The following is a 26,748-nucleotide window of genomic DNA, read 5'->3' as shown; positions in this document are numbered from 1 at the left end:
CTCCAACAGTAGCAACACAATGTGGTAATAGCTAACTAGCTAGTCACCAACTATAACAAAGCCAAACAGAAGAAAGTAAACTGTATGTGAAAGGGTGTGAGTAAGACTGACATAACACCATGTCTGTTGTAATAAAAAGTATCATTCAGTGAATTATGTCACTTTTAATGCAAAGTTTTACATTTCTTTTAAATGTCTTGTGACTGTGTTTGATTGCAATACCCAATACAACTTAATCATATCCATAACAGAAAGAATTGCATCTAATGACATTTAGGATGATCAACTGTGTTTTAAGAAACAAAGAAAAGAAATCCTGAAAATATCCTGTATCATTTCTATAAAAATATTCCTGGCAGCTTCAAAGACCTCCTGCAACCTAATTTTTCAGACCAAATTTCCCTACTTCTTCTGTCTACTTTCAGATGATCAAGAGGGTCAAACCATCACTAAAAATTGCCGGACGGATAAAGCTGAAGATGCCCTACAAGACGGTTGACCTGCACAAACTGGCAGATGTTCAGAGACGCTGGCACTAAGGATAACAATATCAATCTTTAAGATTATGAAGCTTCAGTAACATCATATATTGGCAAATGTGTTGATGACATGGTGATCACAAAGACAATAACTTCATTCCCCAACCTCAGTACATGGATGACTGGAGAGCTGAGGGCTGTATCCAGAGCTTAAAAAGCTACATTTCGGTCTGGTGACAAGCTGGGACTTAAACACCAACAGCACTAAAGATATATGGCAGGTGACCGAACACATCCAATGGTACAAAAGCAGGAGCACCGCTATCATGTGTGAGGCCACACTAACACATTTTTTTGTGTTGGAGCTATGAAGTCAATTTCAACTCCAGAGGACTGACCACTGTGAGTGACCACAGCAAGGTGAGAAGAATTCTGCTGAGAGGGAATATTAAAAGGGCTGCTGGTTCAGAAAATATACTTGGCAGTGTACCAAAATCATCCGCTATCTGATGTCACTGCTGACAGTTTTAACATCTCATTCTCACAGTAGACTATTTCCTGCTGCTTTCCTGCTTTAAGACAGCTTTCGTCATCCCTGTACCTACAAAAGTCTGTATTATCTAGTCTTAAGGAGATATATATATATATATATATATATATATATATATATATATATATATATATATATATATATATATATATATATATATATATATATATTTATTTATGTATGTCTGTATGTGTGTGTGTGTGTGTGTGTGTGTGTTTTATTACTTACTACTTATAGGTCTCTGAGCGAACATATTCAAAAACATGGGAGACACCCAGCTGGAACTGGTCTGCAATGGGAGTGACCCACGGATTATTCTCTGCTTTAAACACCTGCTTAGGACCAGTCAGATCCAGATTGCCTGCAAACATAGACAAATCGATCAAATACATCATCTGTGTAGTACTGCCCAATTCACATTAATTGCACACGCTAACACTAAAGCTGCTCTCTGTATAGCCACAGTTGTGCAGTGTGACAAGGATGGTAAACTGACAACTTGAAAGCCATGTAGTGTGATCAAGTCATTAGTGGCCAACATATTTGATCATCAGAGAAGAAAAATATGGGTCAGAGGATGGGCAGGACATCAAGCATCATTTTTGTACTGAAAAGGTGCAGTATGACTTCCTGCTCGTGTTGTGTTTCAGAAAGGAATATTGGTTATAAATACTGATAAATACTGAATAAATACTACTAAACACTCTTGCATTTTATGAATTTTGAATCACATTCAAAGAGCTACTGCAGATGATAGCAGACGAGAGAGGGAGAGAAGGAAAAAAGGAGAGGAGGGTCTGTTTTTATTTGCTGTATTTTGCTGCAACCTTTGACCACTTGGCAGATATTGTGCTTGATAAGTGTCCAGCAGACATTTGTGTGACACATCAGCAAGCTTTCCCCAAGCTCCTGGATCGTGTCTTGGAACAGTGAACTAATGCTAACCGTCCATCGTTCACAGAGGTGTGCGCCGCTCAGCCCCTGACTTGGGGCTTTTGTCTGTCATCTCAAAAAACTACCTGCAACAGTAATATCAGGGCTGAAAGCCTTTAGTTTGAACTTAGGTTAAGTAACACTACTAGGTTAAAGTCCTTGCTCCAGTAGTGGTATTACTAAGGTTAAACCCACCCAAATGATCCTCCTTGCTTCTGGCTATTTTGAATACTCTTGTCCAATCATTTCATTTGGCCCATATGAAAAAAGTTAATAAGAGACCCGTCTTTCTACCTTTCTACCTCCCTGCCTACACATGAGGCACATAAGACAGGTTGTTGGATACAGTTAATGATGACGAAACGCTGTGTTAACAGTATAAAGTCCCTGAGCCGAAGACTTATTGGCCTACCCAGTTAGCAGTTAAGTATGCACCTGCAGCAGCAAGGGGTACTGCTATTTTGCTGTTGCCAAACTTTTCGGACCATGTAGCAATATATACCATACCAAATTCTCCACTTGCAAATACCATCAAAAACAATGAAAAAGCCATCTTGCGTATAACAGCTATAACTAGCCCTGTAACTTCACTTAACTGTTTTTCTAGAGGTACTGCTCAACTCCATTGGCAGCACTGGCTGCTTGACTGGAGACTCCAACTTCTCTTTAGCGCTGGTTCATCTGATCTATCAGGGCCAGCACTGTCATAGCCTCTTGACTCTGATCTCTTTTCAGGCAGCGTTCGCCAGCAGGCTGATCGTTGAGGGGCATTCAGCCTGTCCACACTGTCTCACCTAGAGACACTCAGCACTGAAGAGGGCAGCTGCCAGTCTGTCAGGTGGGACTGCAACTGCCGAAGACTGCAGTGTGTTTAATGGGGAAACTACAGATCACAATCTTCCTTATTTGCATCGGAGAGAAGCCGGAAAACGCTATGCTCCAAGGCAGACAAATCACAGGCGTTGTGGTCCATGTCTATGGGACGTGCAGTTACATTTCAGGAGAGGTGCAAGTCAGGCTAAGGCTTGGACAACGGTGTATACAATAATGGTAAACAACTTACACATTTCATTATTGTTAAAGTGATTACAAGGAGCTTTAGGTTTTTCGTTGATTTTAGCCGGTTTGGACAAAAGCGGTCCAATCTGTTGTAAGGATCTTTGCTAGTGCATGCCGGCGGTGTGTGCATTTGTTCTGGCAACAAGTGCATTTGAAAGTCTGAGTGATGAGATCAGAGCACAGGCATTAGCAAAAAATTCATAAAAATAGCAGTCTTTTTGCTGATGGTCTAATTTGCTGTTACAGGTCATTTATAGTCATCAGAGGAATCACAAGACTATTTCATAAACAAGTTCCTTGCAGACACTTTAAATAGCACAGGCTGTAGCCACGGGTATTCAGCTACTAAAGCAGCAATGCTGTGAAAAAATAAACAAATAAATAAATAAAGAACAGCCAGAGTGTAAACCTAGGTTTTAACAGATATTCAGAGATGTTTGGACCTGTGTGGGTTTGTGTGTATATTTGTCTGCATATGTGTGTGTGTTGGGGGTGGTGTGGTTTCATACCAAGTTCAGGGGGCAGCACAGTCAGTCTGTTGCCCTGGATGTGAAGCTCTTTGAGGTGAGCCAACTCTCCTATCTCCTTAGGCAATGAGATCAGATCGTTATCCCTCAGACTCAACTGAACAAGAGGAAAAACAGAGGGAAGACAAGACAAACTATTTTAACAAAAAAGATCTGACACTTTCATGTACAATTTCCACTGCTAGAGGGCTCCCTATCAAAACAAAACACAAGACATTTGCAGAGTATTATATGGTGAGGAGCTTCTCCCAGGCAGTTAAGAACCGGTTCGACTGTTAGGAGCTAAGATGCATATATATATATATATATATATATATATATATATATATATATATATATATATATATATATATATATATATATATATATATATATATATATATATATATACATATATATATATATATATATATATATATATATATATATATATATATATATATACATATATATATATATATATATATATATATATATATATATATAAAAAATAACATAATATTTACATAACCTTACAAAGAGGAGGGGCGAAAAGAAGAGAGAATTTCGCTCTGGTGATTGTCAAATAGTGAGTGTTTGCCTGCATTTAAACTCAGATAAATACTGCATGAGTAAAGGGCTGGATATACTGGCTGCATGTGTAGCGCTGCTGTTTGGAGTTACTTCGCGCTTTTCATTGCAGCGTCCATGCTAACAGGTTAGACCGGCCACGTTGGATGCATGAGACGTGCTTATCATGCTTGTCAAGGGTGATCTAGAGATTTGGAGTCTCTCCCATTTTTGCCACGACATGTGCACAGTTCCTGGCAAAAATAGACCCGAGAACCACCTGTACACAGTCATATCCATATAATACAAGTGTTTCACTACAATTTTAATGTCTGTATGTGTAAAATATGTCACAGACAAGAATAGAATACAAACAACACGTGAGCTTTGCTGTGCAAGTTTCTTGCACTTTCTCTCCCTCCCTCTCTTTCCCCCTCGTGTTTTCTTGCTCATTAAAAGGGGATAAAGGAAAATCATGTCACCATATTCATTGATAATTATTACAGGCAAACTTCACTCGCAAACTTCAATCACTGCAATCAGCAATGTAGCCACCATCCAGCCTATGAGGCAAGATATACAATATAATTTAGATTTACAATATAAAACACAACTGGAAATCAGGATAAATGATCTTTAGCCTTTTGATTTAATGAAGTCAACAGCACAGATTAATAAATCAATTTAAAAGCATCCAAAAGTCATGCCTTTATTAGAATAACAAAATAAGGAATAACAACTTCACCACACTGTTTTTAAGATGCTTCTAGATGTGAACGTGGACAGGACTAAACATATTACTGAAAACATTGGCATTTACATCACAGTTGTGTTTTTATCAGCCCCTTAAAATGTGATCTTAATTAGGTGAATCCAATACACTACATTATATTGCTTGCCGTTTTTCTTTTTTGGGGGGCCATTGGCAGTGCATTTCTCTCATCTTTGTTTAAGTTTTTTGGCTTAGTTCCTCAGTATAGCTATGTTTCAAGTTTCTGAAGTTGACCAGCTTTGTTATGCACATGCGGTCCTGAGGCAAATACCTTTTTTCAAACTGGGCACAGGGATGTATATTGTAGTGATAGGAGACAAAAACAGCAATGTTATTGTCCATCATGATGTTTTGCTATGGACATTGCCATATGGCAGTTTTGCATCGACCAACAATACCACATAACTAAGAATGCGTGTTCATTTCTGGGGAAATCTCAAGCTGGCTCTCTACATCCCTCAGGTACCTCCAGGAAACTTGCTGTCCAACCATTTGAACACACCCAGAACTATGCACTTCTCATACTTAACTGCATGATCTAGGTTCCACTCCATATCTCTTTACAATGTCTGGGGATAGTTTGTAATTTACAGTGTGTATTCCAAGCCCCAGGGATCAACATATTCAGTTTTCAGCCAAATCATTAGCATGTGGGGGACTACAAGCTTTTTGTCCATTTCTGTCCACTTCACAAACCTTACTTGGTGTATGAAATACATACTTCAGAAATGCTTCAGAGCAGGCTTGTGGAGCCGCAGAGGACGACATTTTTTTTTTTTTTTCTGAAACAAACTTTTGGTCGCTTGTATCAATTTTCTTATTCTTTCAGACACTACCTAGAGCTCACAGGTCAGGGTTGGAACGTGGGTGACTGGTAAACAAAAGCTTTGCTCTCTGGCTCAGCTCCCTCTTCGCCAAGATGGTGCAACACCTGCAGTACTGCTGATGCTTCACCAAAATGCTTGTCCGGCTCAGGCTTCACTTTCTCATTACTTGTGAACATTACCCTGCGATACTTGAACCCATTCGCTTGGGGCAGGAGCTCACGCAGTTGGGATAGTGGCTTACCCTCGTCCTGACCACTGACCACCTGGCCACATTCGGCTGCAAACCATCCCCCTGCCTCCAGAACACAGCAGAACCACATAAACCACAAAAAGCAGAGATGCAATTCTAAGGTTTTCACCAGATATTCTCCTCACCATAACTGCACCTTGAGGTCCTGCCCTTGAATATGATAAACAGGGATCAGATAGTTACTCCCTTAGGGGACACATTTATAGGCCTTCTCCAAGTCCACAAAGCACATGAAGACTGCTCCAGCAAGTCTTACAGATGCTCGATCAGATTGGGATCTGGGGAATTTGGAGGCCTAGTCAACACCTTGAGCCCTTATTGTGTTTCTCAAGCTGTTCCTGAGCAGTGTCTGTGGTGTGTCAGGGCACATAGTCCTCCTACCTGCCATCGGGTAGTGTTGTTGTGATGAGAAGGTGTACTTGGTCAACAAAAGTGTTTGGATGAGTGGTTCATGTGAAGTGGCATTCACATGAATGCCAGCACCCAAGGTTTCCCAGCAGAACATTGCATTGTGATGAAATGATCAAATTTATTCACGCCACCTGTTAGTGGTTTTAATGTTGCCTCATAATAAAAGCTTTTAAAATACTAAACAACGGGGGCTTTTATTGTGAGGAAGTCAAATTAAATTAAACATGTATTCTGATTTATCAGAGGTAATTTGTTGCTGATCACTCTTTGATAGTACTGGGACAAGCGTGTCATTGGTATAAGACATGATGACTTGACATGATCACTGCAACAACAACCATTGAGATGACATGACAGATACAAAAATCCAACTAACCTAACTGTGATAGTTCTCTGAGGGCGAAGCCTATATGAAATACATCAGCTGCCTATTATAACTCCAAATTCTACCAGTATGAGTGTAGCCCTCTACTCCACTGGCATTAACTGAAGAAAATGATGACTGTGGGGAGTACAGCTCAAGTCACGAGTCCTACATACTGCAGATGTGGCTCAACAGAAAATATTCACTACTGCGCATTGGGCAGGGATGAGATCAATAGTGACAGCCCTTAGCAGGCTACATCTATACTAATAGAATCTGAGTTCCAATACCTAATGGAGATATTTGTATTTTCCACCCACCTTCATCAACAAACAGGGGGCAATAGTTCCCCTTTTCTCAAGGTTTAGTTATATGAGTACTACTATATATGTATTTATGCATGCATATAATCGCCATTGCTCAGTTACTTTCTTTTGATGCACAATAAGTGCTAAATAAAACTTTTGAAGGTATATATTGATATTAAATTCTGAGAACTCATTCTATTGATGTAACAACCACAGGTCTGTGGAAGCAGGCATAGTAAACAACCATTGTAACCTACATTTGAGTTAAGCTGGCACAAAAGCTTTTCCAACAGTTTGGATTTTTCCATTTCAGATATGTTCAATACAAAAGCCTTTCATGTTTTGCCATTTATTACAAAGGCTAGAAAATATTTTCGAGGAAGGCATTTGCCTTGGTGTTTGGTGCATAAAAAAATTGGGGCTAGTTACAGCAACAGTCAAGACCATAAACACTGAATACAAAAAATACAATAAAAATAGAATTAAATAGTATAACAAATACTAGATTGTATGTATGTATGTATGTATGTATGTATGTATGTATGTATGTATGTATGTATGTATGTATGTTTTAGACTTGCATAGCTTTACAGTTTGGTGCAAAACTTTTCAACATCGGATGTGCTAAAGTTCAGAGTATAGCAAGTTTATATCATGACATGTCAGTCAAATATGTCAGCTGATGTAATGTATACAGACAGATGTCCACTTGGGGGCTTGTTGAACAGACCGGCTACAGATGAGAACAAAGGGCAGGGTACTTATTTCTCACTGGGGGTGGCTGGACTGGAATTACAGGTGCCTGAAAGACAAAGATGTGGCAGAGCTGTTAGTTCAGTTCAGACGCATTTATAACAACTTGCCAGGACTGTGTTTGTAATATACAGTGTGAACAGTGATGTGGTCAGGCTCAGATATATACAGTGTGAATACTGTAGTGTTTGAATATTTTCTGTAAAGTCCTCTGTACACGTACGTACACAATCTTTAATGTTAATATTAGCAACGTGATTTATTCATTATTTAACTGTGATGATGTCAGTACTCATAATACATCCTGTACATCACAGTGCCATCTGCACTCTTTCAGAAGGAAAGTAAGGAACAGTTGTAAACAAAACTAATGATTTTATACTGTGCATGTACTGCAGAGAAAAAAAACATGTTCATCAGACAGCCACATTGTTTGCAAAGTACAAATAAGTGAGATCTTCAGCCAATTTAGACTTACTTGTTACTGTCATTCTGCCCAATGCTTGATGCAGCAGGATCAGTCACCTCTGCAGGCCTGGTCATTTCTTAATGAGGGTAGAAGCTGGAGCTGCTTCTTGTTCTTTCCTGGGGCAAGAAGTTCATCATTCACTAATTGTACACAATGGTAACAGTGTAAATGCTACAGTTAGACACACATAATAAACCTTCAATGTCCTCAAAAATGTATAGCTAAGTAACATAACAGTCCAAGTCATTACAATATAATGGATTGAATAACAATATCTGCTCTACTACTGGGTCCACACAATCGCACAATTATAGTCAGCTGTTACAAATAAAGGTAACTAATAACTGACAGCAGAGCAAGAATACAGCTGGTCAAAATATGACTGCTTTATTATGATCTTATGTAGCGTTGGTGTACAAGTTTACATTACAGCTTACTCAGCTCAGCTTTATCAACGCCACAGAACCTAGAAAACTGTCACATCAAGCTAACTGATTTAGAACTGAATTAGATGCTACTTACTCGTCCACAGCTGTTTTAGAAAGCCTTGGCAAAATGTACTCCTGTTCTTTTCTCTGCCGCGGACGTGGCGTCTTTCCAGGAGCTGTTGTTTGAGGTGATAAAAAAGTTGTTTTCCTGGAGCTTGTGCATCTTTGTGTTTAATGAGGCTGTTAACTTCTCTGTGGTAGTTCCTCTGGCCAGCTGGAAGTCTTCATCATCTCTTGCAGCACACCATAGACTACAGCGACTCACTATTGCTCCTCAGGTCAGGAGGTGTTATCACAAGAAGGGACAGCTTGAGAGGCTAGAGAGGCTTTAGTGACTCATTATTGCCCCCATGCCAGGTGGACTTGTACAAGAAGATTCAGACCGTATCTGGCTTCTTTGCAGTGGATATGTCTGCAATACAGTACATAAGCTTCTTGGATATAACGCCAGATCTGTTACTTCTTCACACAAAAAAATTCTGTCCAGATCTAAAAAAAAAAGGCACCTTTAACCAATGTTTTAAACCGGAGGGCTGTATCACTATCAGATCAACAGTACTAAGTCTTGTGTTGACATTAACTTACTATTTGCAGCTTTGTCAGCTTCCCGATGTCAGCAGGCAGGATCTCAAAGTCATTGTCACTCAGATAGAGAGCACGGAGAGTTGCTGCAAAACAAGCGCCTCTGTTAATCTGTGTGTGGGCTAACTGTTAAAACATGGAACAAAAAGCTACTTCTGCTGTATATGCTATTTATCTTTTAAAATGAAATCCATATCTCACTGTATATACTAATGTAGCTAGAGACCTGGCTCCTCTTGCTCCTGCTTCATGCATTTTGACCCCTCTGTTTGCAGCTGAGAGTTAGATCATTATTAATTCATTCATTAATTGTATTAATTTGCCAGTCTCAGAGCGCTGTGAGTAGTAACCAGAAAATATCAATACAGTTTAACACAAAAACATCTGGACAAATGCACTACAAGTTACAAAGACAACGACTAAAACATGTTAGAATTCATCATGATAGGAGGATTAATGCACACATTATTTCAATCCAGTAATTATTATTGCCTATACATGTGTTCAGTCTTTAAGAAATAACTGGAGGAAAGGGTCCATACTAAGTGTTTGTGTTGTGTATGTGTCTCAGTCTTCAAAGAGATGGATCTAGATAACTGGGGTGTATTAATACACTGTAGTTCAACATGTTGTTCACTGCATTCGGAAACTTGTTGAAACATTAAAGTTGTTTGCACTTTGGTGGTTTTTAAATAATAGCCATGCAACAAGTGTTCCCCAATACCTCAATTATGAGGTGTAGAGAGAAGCCATCTATTAGTGCTGTACTGTCTAAAACTCATGACTTCAGTGAGGGAGTTGCCGTTATCTGTCGAATCACTTGCAGAGGTGAAGTAAATCTTTGCTCTGCTCACTGTGCTGAATGATGCTGAAGGTTTGTTGATATTACAGAGCAAGACAACGGTCATTTCGGATATGTGTTGATAGAGGAACAATTTTGAGAATGTCTGAGAGTAGTTTTATGCAGTTTGTGGGAGTAATGTAATAAGAATCCTTAACCACTGTCTTGTAAGTTAACTCTCTATACTTTCATTAAAGGGATATTCCGGTGTAAATTTAATCCATGGTCTAACACACCATGACACAGAGTAAGACCCCCCCCTCGAGAGATCAAGTTAGCAGACCGCTTATTTACACACTTTTAGCAACCTCATAAATGACCGCACAATAACAATACATTGCAGTTTACGCCTCCAACAAGAAACTGCCATCAAAAAGCCAAAAATAATGCTCAGAACAGCACCAAACTTTAGCAATAGTGCAAATCGGGTCTCAGCACATCGTTCAAGGCATCAAACCTCCCCTGGCTTAGCCGGATTGCTACTGTAAAGTGAACACAACTTACCACTCTCCTGCAGCAGCCTGTTGTGGGGGTTAGTCCCCGCGAGTTGACTACCGAGTGCAGTTAGAAATGCTCAATTCCATTATTTTCCCCGTCAGCTCTTGATAATAACTGTTATAAACTGGCAGGTAAGACACATATGAACTTTGATTGCATTTCCATCGAGTAATAATCATACATTTTCATCTTCGAGCCGTGGAACTCTACTGCACTCGGTAATCGACTTGCCGGGACTTACCCACAACAGGAAGCTGCTGAGCTGGAGGAGACTGATGCCTCAAACTATGTGCTGAGACCCTATTTGTACTGTTGCGGAAGTTTGATGCTGTTCTGAGCATTATTTGTGGCTTTTTGATGGTGCGTTCTTGTTGGAGGTGTATACGGCAGTGTATTGTTAACATGTGGTCATTTCTGAGGTTGCTAAAACTATGTTAATTCGTGGTCATCAAACTTGATCTCTCGGGGGGGGGGGGGGGTCTTACTTGGAGTCACAGTGTGTTAGACCATGGATTAAACTTAAACTGGAATATCCCTTTAAGTTATAGGTGAAATGTGATTCTTGCTACTCTCTGCTGCTGGCCCTGATGATGCACATAACACACACCTTCAGCTAATTATTGTAGTGGCTGTCTAAAGCAAAACGACGGTAGGGGCAGTGGGCAAGTAACGTGACTGGTGTGTGCCTAAACACTGTGTAACACTAGTAACTCTGACTGGCTGACCCACAGGGACAGCAGGTGGTAGCAGTGGTTGTAGTCAACGTAATAATAGATTGTGAACTAATAAGTTGTCCGTTATTCTATGATAAACACATCTTAGGGGCAGAAGAGTGTGAAGGTGTGTGTGTGTTTGCGTGTGTGTATGTGTGTGTCTGTCTGTTTCCAAGCATTTGCAAGCATGTGTTAGTGTAAACTTACTTAGGTAGAAGAAGTTTCCAGGCAGGGAGCTCTGGTTCAGGTTGTTGTAGGTGAGGTCTAACACCTCTAGAGCTGGCAACGAACCAAATCCTCTGGGCAAGCTGCTCAGGCGGTTCATACTGTGCTCACAAAGACACGTACATATACACATCACATACACAAGCCTCACTGTACAGTGCACTTCATATGAGCCTTTTTGATGTCTTCATTAACAACTCAGACAAACTTGATTAAACATAACAGAAAAAAAGGTACCTTGTCCATGATGGGGCGAGTGACTTTTTTTTTTTTTTTTTCTTCTGGTGCTCCATTTTATCAGTTCTAAGTTATCATTTTTTTAATGTGTCGAGCACTGTAGAAAAACTTTTTTTTTTTTTTTTTTTAATAGGAACGTATGGCTCATTTTTCAAAATGTTAGCATCTGTCACACTCATTTTGACACCACACCACAAGAGGCTGCATATAAACATTGTGGAGACACAGGGTTGGTAAATTGAAGCCAGATTGTAGAAATTAAACATGAGAGGCATTATCTTAAACATAACGATGCATCTCACCTTTGATTAAAATGTATGTCAAAAGTTAATAATAGATCCACGTTGTCATAAACATACAAACCAGCAGTGTTACTCGTGTACTTGCACTTTTGCATTTGTAGCTGAGTGTAATAATTAATCCATGAACACCATTCAAATTGTAGAAATAACAGCCAACTCAAATCTTTGATCAATATAACCTCATTCAACGTTGTGCCATCATCACTTTCCCTACTCTGGAGCACAGTGGAGAGGGCAGGACTGTTTGGTAACTAACTGATCTACTTATAATAATCGATGGTACAAATCCAAGTAGTGCTGGGCGGTATACCGGTTCACACCAAATACCGGTGTATATATTTGTAATGATATGAATTTTTAATATACCCCAATACCGGTGTATTTGATTACATAACATTCAGAACACTACGCTGCGCCGTGCGACACTGTTTCAGACCGGACCGTTTTCAATGTTGTGCTTCTAAACAGGCACGGTGCGACTGTGAGGCGTGGCGAGGGTAAACAGCAGTGTTCTGGTGTTACGTTACGGTGACGATGGCTAGAATAGACATGGCAGTTGATGACTTCATCTGCGGATGTCAAGATGAGCCACTGGAAAGCTGCTGAGATCCGGGAGATGCAGCGTCTCCTCAGTCTCTGTAGCTGTCAGCTTGTTGTTGTAGAGGCAAGCTATTAACAGTCACTGCTTTCAAATTAAAAGCCCCCCCCCCCCCCCCCCACTAGGAACTAGCGTTGTGTAGGTCGTGAACGTGCCGTTCGAACGAACAAATCTTTTAAGCGAACGAAGTGAACGGGATCACTTCATGAACTGATTTGTTCCTTTCTCAGTTCAGTTGAGCTCAGCCGCGATCATGCCAGCTGGGAGTGGAACTGCTGCCACTCACTCAGAGAACTTTGAGGACGTGATTCACGTTCGCGCTGTGATTCGTTCATGATTCGCGAGCCTACTGCACACAGAGAACTGACGCTGAGGACGAGTCTCGTTCACATACTGTGCTGACTCACGGCAGAGGAGTTGAGTCACGTTCAGTAACCGTACTGCTAAAATTAGTGGTTAGTTGCTAACATCCGTGTAGCATCATGTAAAGTGATTTTACTGTGAACAGAGGACACTTTCACCGTGTAATAATTTGAGTGCATGTATGCCACTCAAAGCAGCGCTGCGTCTCCCGCGAATAACTGTGTACTATAGTCCGTGAATGCACCATCCCTCAGTGAGTGAACGTAAACCTCAGGGCTGAATTATGAACTGAATGACGGATCCAATATCAAATCAAATAGCATTAAAGAATGAAAAGCCTACTCTGCATATTTCACCAAGTAGGATTTTAGTATAGCACACACACTGCCTTCTCCAGTCAGCTCATCTGGAACATCCCCACCACCTGCGCATGTAGATTGTGTGATTTATCAAAACCTGTAAATAAAGTCAGTGACAGCTCTCACAGAATCGTTACACTCCATATCCTCATTGTGAGCCTTAATCATGATGCAGGCCCGGTTCAAGTATCAAACTTCCATTTTCAAATGATACCCGAGGCTGGGTGATACCAATGATTGTTGCACATAATTTGGGCATCTTAAGTCTCTATCTAAAACTCTATCTGATCACTGAAAACATAGAAATACTGCAGTGGCACACATGCATGATGCTGGTGAATGCATGGACTTTCACTGTTCTCGCACTGTTAAAAGGATAAACGTCAATGATGAAAGAGTTGATAACAAGTGTTTTTCAACCTCCTGCTCAGACACACACCATTCGTTTGATAGGACGGAAATATGCACTTTCCCCCCCCGGTTGTGGCTGCGATTGACAATTCACTGAATTTACTGATGAGAGGGATGATAATACAGTATTCCAGACACACTCACAGCAGATTAGCGCCAAGTATGACATATTCCTCGCCAAAAGAAACGTGAAAGTCATATTACATAGCCTGCTAACATATGATAGATGCGTCTAGTGTTTAGGGTGCAGAGAGAAATTAATCCCCCCCCAGAGGAACATGGATGCTTTTCATCTTATTTAGGACAGGGGTCGTCGTGCACTTCAGCCTCTTGTGGTCAAAATTATTTTTAGAGAAACAAACACTTGGAAAAATGAGCCTTACTTTCCTCTTGAACATGTTCATTTTTACACACCTTCAAATAAAATCATTCTTGTGAAAAAGTTTTGTTCACCCTGCTCGACACATGGAAAAAAAACGTGAGCAGCACCAAAAAAAAAAAAAAAAAAAAAAAAGTTCTCATTTGCCTCTCAGGGCTTCTGTAATGAGCAATTATGCCTCATTTACAGTAAACTGTCATCAGCAACGGTTGTTTCTTTGAAAATGAAGATGAGAATGAATGAACACCCATGATCCTGTGCTACTCATGTTTTTTGTTTGGTTTGAGAGACCCCTAGTGGCAACAATTACATACAGTGAATTTAAGGTTGCTTAAAAATCTTGGAAACGTTCAAATTAATCAAATATATTCAAGATATTAGACAAGATTAGCCCATTTTAAGCATTATAGTGACAAATTAATTGAAATAAGATCCCAATTTAATTTTTAACGCAGTTACTTTTCCCGCTGCTTTAATATTGACAAATCAATGGCAAAGCACAACAGATCAATGGACATGAGCTTCCACCTGGTTAATTATCATAACAAACTAGTTCTTCATACTGTCATCATACCCCCACATCAGCTTTAGTACTGTCTTATCAACAGCACAGTATGTCAGGATATTTCAAGGCGATAATGTAATGATGCAGACATGACTGCAGTAACTTCATGCCAGTTCAATTTCAAGATGCCTGTCCAACTTAAATTCTCTCGAACCGTAATTACGACTGCTCTTTGAGAAAATACTTAGGTACCCATACAGTCAATGTGTGTTTCGTCATTTGATTTTTGACCCTCAGATTGGCTTTGACTTGGAGTCCATTTTGAAACAGGAAACAGTGAAGCAGTCATCTTGTAACTGGCAATATATTATATTGCCAGCAAAAAAGTGGGGGCTCTGGGTGCAGGTAAAATGGTTCATTAACAATGTACACAATTATGTGTGCTGTAGTAACCTGATAAACGTAAATGTGTGTATACAAGCTGATAGATGTATATATACACATCTATATTTCTGCTGCGTGTGTCTGTGTTGGAACAGAATGATTGCCTGTCCTCCTCTGACTGCACGAACAGACGTAACAAATTGCCAGATGTTCAGGGGTGAAAACATACGTATTATTTCTAGAGGCTAATTTTAACCATATTACAAGCTGCCACATGACATTTTGTGTGTGTGTTGGCTCGGTGAGAGGGCAGAAAGACAGAGCAAAGCCCTTCATCACATCACGGAGGTGTCTGAACTTACCGTCTTCAAGGAGAGCTTGTGGGAAAGTGTGAAATCATATCCTCATTTGCTACGTATATCATGTTTCAGCTCTATTAATGACAGCCACTTTTCATTCTGTGCCTCTTGCCTTTTTAATGAAAACCAAGCATTTTCAGCAATTTACACATTTTTGACTTTGGTCTTTTCATTGCATTTGCTGACAGTGAGCGAAATACAGAAAGAAATGTCAGCTTTATCCTTTAAACCAACATTCACACACACATAAGACGGTCAGAGGAAACGGAATGTCAAGCTCTCTGAGCCATGCTGATTATTTTCATTAGATTAGATCACACTTGCCCTGTTAAAAATATAATTTACTAGTAATTTTCTTTTTTAAGTTTTACAGCAATTTCAAGTACTGGTTTATCTTTAAATATTGTGGCCCATATTTTAATATGTCATTCGTGAGGAATATGGGTGAATATATATTTGTGGATTAAAGAATTGGTTCCCCACAAATGAAAATGCATTCAATATTCACTCACCCCCATGCTGCAGGAAAGGCAGATGAAGTTTCAGTCCACTAACATTTCTGGATCTTCATAGCAAAACAGCTTTGCAGCATTTTTCTAAACAACTAAACTATTTTTTTTTTTGTATACAGTGGAACCCCGATTTACGAAATGAATTCGTACCAGAGGGTCTTTCGTGAGTCAAAATTTTCGTAAGTCGAAGCACCTTTTTCCCTACAAATAGCCTAATTCGTTCCAGGCCCCCTACCAGTCGTGTATTTCTTCTACAAATAAGACTTAATATTTGAAAAAAACACGAAGAATATTCCAAAATACAATCTGAAATGAAGAAAATAATTTATAAATGATAAATGTATTAATAAATATCAATAAAATAAATTATGTATGTACCTTTTGAGTGAGGCGATGCTGGCTGAGGAGGAGGAGGTAGCGGAGGCTGAAGAAAGCGTACGTATGCATGCATACATGCGTACGTGTACATGTAAATAACATTATGGAATTTAATTCTAAACATTAAAACTAAAACTTACATTTACGTTAATTAATGTACGTACGTGCACTGTGCAATGATATTTTTTTAACATTTTTTTAAACTTTTTTTTCGGTCGCGGGAAATTCGAAATTAACGTGAATTTTCCTGTCTTTGTGGGATTTCGTTACGCGGGCATTTTGCCGTACCACGGGCAAAAATATTGCCATTAAGTGCCTTCGTAACTTGAATTATTCGTTAAATGGGGTCTTCGTAAGCCGGGGTTCCAGTGTACTAACAAAATCTAAAGACCTCCATGCAGATTGTCTGGCATTATCTATGTCTATTAGCCCTGAGATATAAACTTGAGTTGAAAAAACATTATCAACACCTGTGATGTACAGTTGAGCTTGTGCAACCACTTCAAATGGGGCTCACACCTACACTTTAAGCTAATCCTCTACAGTGCAGATTTTGGTGTAAAATAGGTTTTTTAAATAAAAAAAACACACATTTTCAACTCAGGATCTACTAATTCAGTTGTTTAGGAGAATGCTGCAATGCTGTGTTATTGGGAATTAGCTGAATGCTATTCATTTGGCATAATTTACCATAATAAATTTAAGAACTCATCGATTATGTGTACCAATACCCCTAAATATTGTGGTCAAACTTGTGGTCATGTTTGTGTTACTTGTCCCTGTGGACTAATCAGTCATGCCAGTGACCAAATATGTAGGAAGCAGCTCAAAAACAGAAAAATAAGCAGCCGATGAAAAGTGAATGCACAGTCTGAATAGTAGTTTGAGGCTTACGCTATCCAGATGATGTTTGTCTGTAGATCAATACACACCAATGCTCCCCCTCTAATCCTTCCATCACTGACACCCTGCCTGTGTGAGTCTGCGCTCAGAAACACACACATACAATATTTCTAATTAACGGGTAAGGATTGACCCTCCCTCAGCGATCTGTTACACACAGGCATACACGCCCTTTTTTTGTCTTACAAAGATAATGAATGACAGCTCTTTGGAGCATTGATTGTTGTGTATCTGAGCATAATTTATATTAAAATTGCTGGTGATACGCCACTGTAAAAGCAAATGAAGAGTGTTTCCTCTGGCGTCTGATTAAGCCTGCAGTTACACAATCTTTAAAGCAACGACTGTCTGACCCACTGATTTGGATTTTGTCTTGTCTTACAGCCCTACGAACCAAATCAAACAAAAAGGCTCAGAGGTTCAAAATATCTGCTGTACCCAAATCTGAGTCTAAGAGCCTGAGGGGGCAATTTGGGTGACACTGTGGAGACTACAGGGATAGAATAAGGAATCTAGTGACTTAGGTAAAGCTTGAAGTGCATATGTGGATGTGTGTTTGTGTGTTTATGTAGGAAAAAGGGAAAATCAGACAGTATGGAAGCCTGGCTGAGGGGCAGCAGTAAATGAACAACAGGCAACAGAACAGTATACTGTGTGGCTCCATGACAGATCTACAGAAAATGACAAAGAGAAAGGGCATGCGTATACATGTGTGCTTGTGTGTAATGCGGTAGTCAAATATAAAAAGAGTAGTAAAATAAGTATTACTAATTGAATGCTGAAATTATTGTTTGAATGTTTAATTTCTATGTTTATCATCTGTGCCCTAGACAGCCGTTTTCTTCTTCAGTTATCTGTTCTTCTTTTTTCAACATTGTTATGTATATACAGTGTCATTCTATAAAGTGTGACATGTCACAGCGGGATACTTTAACTTTCTGCGATGCAAAATACAATTTTCATTTTCACTAGAACTTATCTCTCTGCCTCTTTCTGGAATAACAATTAGTCGACTATGACTACCAAAGGGCTGGCAACAATCAAAGTCTCCTTACCATGGACATTAGCTAGGTAGTTAACTTAAGTCTAATTCAAGCTGCACTGTGCTAGGCTGTGAGCTCAGGTCCTACTAGAGGACATCTAGTTTCTCACAGTTTGGTCAGAAACATGCACACATTAGCCTGCTGGAACTGTAGATTTGTGGTTCACATCGGTTCTATGCTGAGCCGATGCAGTAATCTACACCAGTGGCCTACGCCATGGTGAGCTTTTACATTTATAGATATTCTGTGTGAAGCTGATTGCCCCTTAAAACACTGACTCCTCCTCACAACTGAGTCTCCATGTGAGAGAGAGCGGACAGGCTGTGTGTCTGCAGGGAGGGCCGCCTCTCCATTCAAACACAGCTTGGATGACTTGGTTTCGGCAATAAACAGGCATGAAAACAGGTCAGGGGTCATTTAGGGGTCACACTGATGCATTTTGACAGAACAATCAAGCATAATTACAAGACAGTATTAATGTATGATAAAGTATCTATCTATATATGGTCACATTATGCTATATAAGAAATGAGACTGAGAACTTCTCTTGTGAAATGTGCTACAGCACAACTTTAATAGCACAATCTGCCGCAAAGAGTGTGTTTTGACAACACCAACATGGGTTTTGAAAAAGCTGCTGTCTCTCTGCTTGGAGGAAAGGTGCTAGCAACACGTGTTGATGCTATGACCTGCACCTTCTTCTTGTGCACTTCTGTCTGACAGTCAGTACATTTACATGCACATCTTAGTCGGATTACAGTCACAGTTCGACTATGCTGCTCAATCAGACAACTGCAATTGTTCGAGTATACGTGCCGGTGAGAAAATCAAATTATTGTCCGAAACATGTCATACCCCGGTACGCTAGGTGGCGCTGTACCCATTTCAACTAGTGGTAATAAAGCCACCTCCAGCTGACCTCTTTACATCACCAGCTGCCTCGGCATTCGAGAAAGATGCCGTATGAAGAGCGAGACGAAGCTACATCTTTGTAAACTTCGTATATGGTGTACATTTAATTACACAAACTAGATGCACAATGGCGCTCTTGCTTGCGGTGATTTCAGAGGAAAGCCGCTGCTGCCGCCGCCTACTTCCAGTTCACGGCCCCGGTTATAAACTCTTGAACCTGCGCAGAACACATTACGACGATTAGGTGTCCCCTTAATTTTTTGAGTGATGTTGTCAGTGTATCAAGTGTTTTTCGTCTATCTCGAGAACCATCCAATCTACTTCACTTAGCCCACAGAAGTGTGCGCATCTTCCTAAATACTTAGGATGCCTGATAAGTCACAAAAACCAACAGATATAAAGATAATTTCATTCCATTGCTCAGTAATATGAAATAAGATCTGAATAAATGGATGAACCTTCCAATAAACTTTATGGGAAGAATCAATTTTTTTTAAAACGACATGGCTTCCAAAATTCTCATTCCTTTTTCAACAGTACCAATGACTCCCCCTAAAATATTTTTCAATAAAGCTTATTCCATTATTACAGACTTAATATGGGGGAAGAAAAAACATAGAATTAAAAGGAAAGTACTGCATCTTCCAAAGTTGGAAGGGGGTTTTAACCTCCCAGATTTAGAACTGTATGATCTCGCTTCTCAAGCATTTTACTTACGTCATATAGTCAAAAGCACAATAGAGGAGCGGTGGATCCAAGTGAAAAATGCACAAGTTTATCCTCAAAACCTTTTATTGCATATATTTTCAAATTATAAAAACAGCTCTGTTAATTTTGTAGTAAGAACTTTAGCAACAACATGGAGTAAAATTAAAGGTATTCTGAGTGAGTTGATATCAGTCCCCAAAATTATTTCCTTATGAAACAATCCTTGGACAGCTCTTCAAAATAAGCTGGCCTACATGGAGAGATAGCAGGATAGAAACTATAAATGATTTAATGCATGGAAAGAAACTCAGTTCATGGGCTGATCTGCAAAGGAAATTTGGTTTGTCTAATAGAGACATTTTTAGGTATATGCAATTCAGAGGCATATTTCAAGCTATGGATTTACAGTCATTCGGACAGCAGAGTAATTTAGAAGATGTTATATTTGATTCAGAATCAGGTGATCATTTAACAGGTAAAGTCTACAGACTCTTGCAGAAATCGTATTCCATAAAAAATTTGTCAAGTCAAGAATACATTTGTGACCATGTGTGATCAGACTTATTTAAGGTCAGATTTAACTTTAATCCATCAGTTTGCATACTCCAAGATATGTCAAAGGACACAGTGAGGTACCCATTGAGTTGGATTATTCTTTTCTCATCAGTCGTATTAAAGAATCTGATCCTTAAACATTGGAAATCCACGCACCCTCCCACATTACTACACTGGAAAAGAGAAATGTCTCATTATTTGAACGTGGAAAAAGCTATCACCATGGAAAGGAATAAATCATCTCAATGTGAAATCATATGGGCGGAGTTATTACAGGCACTGAGTACTTAGCCTGAATATTTTGGGGATGACATGATTCTAATAATTGATAAATTTACTTATTTATATTTCTTTTGTCTATTTTGTCCTCTTGAGATGTGGGTGTCCCATAAAGAGGAATGATATTTCGCTGTATTTCTGTATTGAAGGTCTAGATGACGACACTGATATTGAACCTATGTGTTAGATATGCAGAGCAATTGGCGTGTTTTTGTTTAGTTTAGTTTTATTTTTATTTTATTTTTGGCTTGGCCTTTATTGTCTTGTTTTGTTCTGTCATCAGGACTGTGGTTGTCTTGTCTTGACTTGTATGTATTGAAAAATCGAAATAAAAATTGTATAAAAACTTGTCAACCGACGCAGCTTACTTATGGTTTAGCTCCTGGCTAACTTGAATGGTGGTCAAATAATGTCATCGGGCATCTGTTCCAGATTTTCCAAATGTTACAGGACCAAACGTCTCAAAATATGATAGTGAAACAGATCATTTTGAGGGGGGTGAGATGCAAAAAAAAAAAATGTATCCACCATTTTAGACTCTTCTTTCACAGTGTTAGCTTATGGGAAAAGGTCTTTTTGGGCTGCAGTGCATCATATGACGATGTCACTTCACAGTTTGTCCACCACAAAAACTGGCTTCAGGGCCTGAAGCTCTTCGTGGCAGCTGGGTTGGTTACCTCACTGAGAAGTTGGAGCTGTGCAGCGTGTCTCCTGCAGCTCTTCATCTAACAGCTCTTGCTTGTTCTGTTACTCAGAAAGACTGTATTAAAACTGTTCACGGCAGCAACATTAGCTGCTCCACGCTGCCAAACATGTTTGATATTATCAAGGCAGCCCCACCGAGTCTGCGAGCAGTTAAGGAGGCTTAAGACTGGATCTGTGAACTCCTCACATTATCAGATCATCTTTGCCCAACAACATGTTTTGAATGGGCACCGCACTAGTGCTAATAATAAGCTAAATTTGAGCATTAAAGTTTTTAATATAATTTGGCTATTATCAAGAATACACATGTTGTAGAGCAACATCGATGGCAACATTGGACCTACCCAAGGTTGAGGTGTTTAAGCTTCTGTAGGCTGCTGAGCTGAGTAGGCAGCTCTTCAATCTGGTTGTTGAACATGTTTAGGACCTCCACATTCTTCAGCTCCGAGATGTTAGCAGGCACCGCTGGAAAACAAACACAGAGGAGAGCATATCAAACAAACACACACACTTCTCCAAAATGTTTCTCTACAACTAATACATCACATCGCACCGGGGCTTAGCACTCATCAGTAGCAGCAGTAACTAGCTCATCATCATAAGCTGCAGGGTGTTAACTAACCTCATATAATTACTAAACTCCATTAGCTGCTGTGTTGGTCATAGCTCTACATACTGACATTTAGACTGCACAGATATTAAAGTGTCTCTCTTCACTTTCATTTATAGTTTTATTACTCCATGGTGTGCAGCCACTGAGGCAGCCACAGATCAATAGGCTGAAAACAAAGAGCAGGACGTTTATCGGATTATCAGGCTGATCAATGGAAGACAAGAGATGGAAGCAGTGGAAGGAAGAGTAAACCAACCAGGCCCTGACCTGAATGCTGCCGGGACGATGAGTGTTTGAGAGGTGACTTCTGCGCATACTGATACTATATCAGATGAGCTGTGTGTGTGAGAGTGTGTGTGTGTGTGTGTGTGTATAAAGCATTATAACTGTGATTTTTTTTTTTTATTATCATTTTACTGCCTACTTGTTAAGATGTGAAATAAACACATAACATACTGTATAAATCTTATGAATTTGTAGATGTAGGAGGCAAATCAGAACAGGACTGCCACAAAAATCAGCATGAAACAAAGAACAAGAACAGTCTTTACTTTGTGTCACCATCAGTATTGGGGGTAACACAGAACAAAAGTAATGTGTTGCAGTAACAATTACTTGTAATACAATAATGGACTAATATTAAATGTTTCTAATGGGATTTGTGGCAATATTATATCCAGTCTCTGGTGACACGTTACCGGCTGAAAGTGAAACCTGCCAGGAAATTTAAATGAGGCCTATAGCAATATAATTGTTTAAACGTTTGTCAATAGTTAGATGGTATACATGAACTAGATTCTCCACAACAGTCGTGCAGTTAATTGAACAGACACCATAAGAACCGAAGAAAAATCAATTCAGTCAGTTATTTTGGTAAAAGTATGAAAAAAGTAGTGTAGTGCATTACTCTGTACATACAGCAATATTGTCCAGAAACATATTACTTTCATGTTATGATAGGTAGTAATGTGTAATGCATTATGTTTTAGACGTAGATGGTTAGATATTTTTCCACCAAGATCGATGCTATTTCCCTGAGAATTTTCAAAAATGTTGGAAAATCTCAATGTTACAGAAAGTAAGAAAGATTCCTGGAGCCCTTTCTTTACCTGGCTCCACACCAAAAGTTAACTGAGTCTATTTGGGGATGAGACACATCCTCCAGCCAAGTTCCTTGAAAATCATCTCAGTGTTTTAGACAAGGGTGAAAATATAACCTCGCAGAGGTAATGAGCCATGATACATCGATCACTCAACACAATAAAAACTTTAAAACTTCAGTGGGGCAGAGTAAGTTAGCCAGTCCATTACCAAAATTTATATATATTTTCAAATTAACAAGCAGCAACAAACTTTATTTAATCGGTATATTGTTGGGCAGTCAAACTGTGGGTTGTGGGTTCAGAATCAGAATCAGAATCAGAAATCGTCTAATGTCCCGCAGATGGGGAAATTTGTTTGTCACAGCAGCGACATAATATTACAGAAACAGAAACATTACATTACAATAACAGGAACAATAGCAAAAAATAAGCAATAAATTAAAAAGGGAAGAAACAGACATATATACATATTTACATGATGTAGTGCAAAATTAACAGCAGTTTTGGTTTTGTTTTTTTTCGCGTAGATTTTAAATACAGATAATAAATATGGAATAAATATGGGTGTTAAGGAAATTGACCAGATAATGCAAAAACAGAAGTGACCTTGTGCAGACATACTGCACAGTGCAGAGTACAGGGTGAGGTCTATAGGCTATTGGGAGCAGTGCTGGTTGTAAAGTCTGACAGCAGCAGGAGGGAAGGACCTGTGATACCTCTCCTTCACACACTTAGGGTGTATCAGTCTGTTGCTGAAGGAGCTGCCCAGTGCTGAGATAGTGACCTGCAGGGGGCGGGACTCCTGCACCAGCAGTGATGACAGCTTGTCCATCATCCTGCTCTCTCCCACCACCTGCACTGAGTCAAGAGGGCATCCCAGGATGCAGCTGGCCTTCTTGATAAGTTTATCAAGTCTCCTCCTGTCTGCTGCAGAGATGCTGCTGCACCAGCAGACTACTCCATAGAAAATGGCTGATGCCACCACCAGCTTTGTTGTGTGTGTGTGTGTGTGTGTGTGTGTGTGTGTGTGTGTGTGTGTGTGTGTGTGTGTGTGTGTTTGTGTGTGTGTGTGTGTGTGTGTGTGTGTGTTTGTCTGTGTGTTAGGAATAGCTTCCAGTGTTTCAACAGATTAGGACTTGTGTGACAGCCATTGTAGTCAAGTCAACACCTAAATTTCATGTAAGGCTGTTGCAGGGCGGTTGAGGACATTCAAACTGTGACACAAGTGTTGATGCAGAGAAACAGGGGCTACAGTAGCTTTGCAGGCCAGGAGATGGTGTCAGTAGTTATAGTACAGCCAACAGATGGATGGTATGTGTATGTCTGTGAGAGTCAGTAAATGGCTGCTGGTTTTAAAGGTCCCGCTGGTTCATGGAGGATGTCAGAAATCAATTTCATTTAGCTGGCCTCTCTTTCTGTGGACCACTGAAAAGATCAATTAATAGACCACCACAACCCCCTACCCAGGTGGACAGACAAACTTTTACACAAAGGTCCTCCATACAGTGTATGATATTGATTTCCATATGGCCTCCTAAGCAATGTTGTGTGTCAGTGTGACCTGGGGAGCTGCTGGATTATCAATTTGTATGGTGGTCTGCATTGCCCGTAAGAAGTATATACTCCTATAGGACAGTGGGAGGTTAAGTAGCTTTTTCGTTGATGGTCAAATAAGGTTGTGTTTGAAGGTGAGACGTCAGGGATATTTAGGTTTGTTGTGAAATTCAATATTCCAGGGTATAGTTGGCCGACTTTTTTATTTTACCGTTATATTTCACCTTAAAAACTGTTTATCTTGCCTTGCTTGGTGTCACTATTTTCAGTACAACCTCACATGTGTGAGTGTACAGTTATTTTGTCATTCTGACATACTGTACTATTAACACAATGGACCTAAAATCACAAAAAACATAAAATCCGAGTAGGAAAAAGTTAGATTTTTTTACTGTGAAAACCACAAATATGTTTAACGAACCATTTGTATTACTTATAATGCAAACATAAATTGTTGTTTGCTAAATTTGTGCATACATGTTTGACATTATAACAAAATCTATCTTGTCTCTATCTCTGTCACCGTCACTGCAACTGTCAATCTTTCGCCTCCGTCCCTCCCACAACTTCCCCTGTTCCCCAGCAACCAAATCACATGGTTTGCCACATAATTTTGTGATTGCTTTTTTCACCAATAGGAACTTGCTTTCTTGTTTGCAAACACTTCCCGCAGACACTTTCGTGACAAAAGCCTGTTTTTAACTTTTCTTCCTGCACCAGACATAAATCAAACGTGATGGCAATGTTTGCAAATAAGCATGGCAGATATTATTTATCGAATTTCCAGTTTTGGACGCTCTGTCGAATCAGGAGGTAGGGTGTGGGGGTGGGCTAGCAGCAAGCTACACATGAACATCCACAGATTGCAATTCCAGTTTGCTGTCCTCACGTATCCGGATCTCCTCAGACCCAAACATACTCGGTCCGGACTCGTTTAGTCTCATTAATCAACAACAGTCAGTTTAGATGCACAGAACAGAACGGGACCGAACCGCCGGCAAAATCCCGGTCCATCTCGTGCCGCTGCAGGCATAAATCCGCTTGTTTCTTAAGGTATGTCGTAGAAGTGAGCTCTGCAGTGATTGGCTCTGGCGCGCATAGTGGCCATGGTGGCTACGGTTGACAATGCTAGCGGAATTGGTAAAGCCTTTCTGAAATAATTTATGAACTGTATCATTGTAGTCCAAACAAATTCGATGCTGCACACCCTTAAACCACACAGCAGCCATGTTGAAACTCTCAGGTCAGTCTGATTCTGATCTGCAGAGATTTTTGAGGCACACATACACAGACAGACACACAGGCAGACAGAGATTCCTTGCTTTTATAGAGCAATAAAAAACTGAAAAGTGTAGCGTGCAAAATTATTCAGCCTCCTCCACTCTGATATCCCTAAATAAAATCCAGTGCAACCAATTGCCTTCAGAAGTCCACCTATGTGTAATCTAATCTCGGTGTAAATACAGCTGTTCGGTGAAGGCCTCAGAGATTTGTCAGAGAACATTAGTGAACAAACAGCATTATGAAGCCCAGGGAACATACAAGACAGTTCAGGGATAAAGTTTTGGATAAGTGCTAGAGCTAGAAGTTTGGATTGCTGGTGTCAACATGGAGTGTTTGATTATGAAAATTAACTGGATGTTATGTTGTTGTTTTTTCTGTGTGTGACTTCCTGTCTGCTTCATGCTGAATTCTGCTGAATATTATTTTGCGCTACCTTTGCCTGCCCATATAGGGTGGTGGCAGTGATTCACATACCACCATCACCGATTTGGTGCCAGGAAAAACCCTGCACATGATATGACAGGTGGTATTTTGGCCCAATTCAAATCCGGCCCCTACACATTACTCCAACCCACGCTCAATCTCTTTTGTGCACATTTGGAGGGTCCACCAAATTGAGCGTCATTACAAAACAGGTTTGCTGTAAGGTGGGTTGGTTACAAAGCCCTTCAACACTGTCTGCATCAATACAGGCTTAAAAACAA

At 39.8% G+C, this 26,748-nt stretch overlaps 1 protein-coding gene across 2 annotated transcripts in view; it reads right to left on the bottom strand.

Annotated features, from left to right (window-relative positions):
* rsu1 (Ras suppressor protein 1) overlaps positions 1 to 26,748 on the bottom strand; it is a 61,455-nt gene that overhangs the window by 26,864 nt on the left and 7,843 nt on the right. For both annotated transcript variants that reach the window (XM_037079513.1, XM_037079512.1), the window contains 5 exons: positions 21,835 to 21,955; positions 11,581 to 11,699; positions 9,325 to 9,407; positions 3,531 to 3,645; positions 1,258 to 1,390 (listed from right to left, as the gene is read on the bottom strand). In XM_037079513.1, coding sequence (XP_036935408.1) covers positions 1,258 to 1,390; positions 3,531 to 3,645; positions 9,325 to 9,407; positions 11,581 to 11,699; positions 21,835 to 21,955 — 571 coding nt within the window. The remainder of the gene's footprint in view (positions 1 to 1,257; positions 1,391 to 3,530; positions 3,646 to 9,324; positions 9,408 to 11,580; positions 11,700 to 21,834; positions 21,956 to 26,748) is intronic.

This window comes from Acanthopagrus latus, chromosome 19, assembly GCF_904848185.1.
Source record: "Acanthopagrus latus isolate v.2019 chromosome 19, fAcaLat1.1, whole genome shotgun sequence".
In the NCBI taxonomy this organism is placed as follows: domain Eukaryota; kingdom Metazoa; phylum Chordata; class Actinopteri; order Spariformes; family Sparidae; genus Acanthopagrus; species Acanthopagrus latus.
This window is presented reverse-complemented; position numbering and strand designations above follow the sequence as displayed.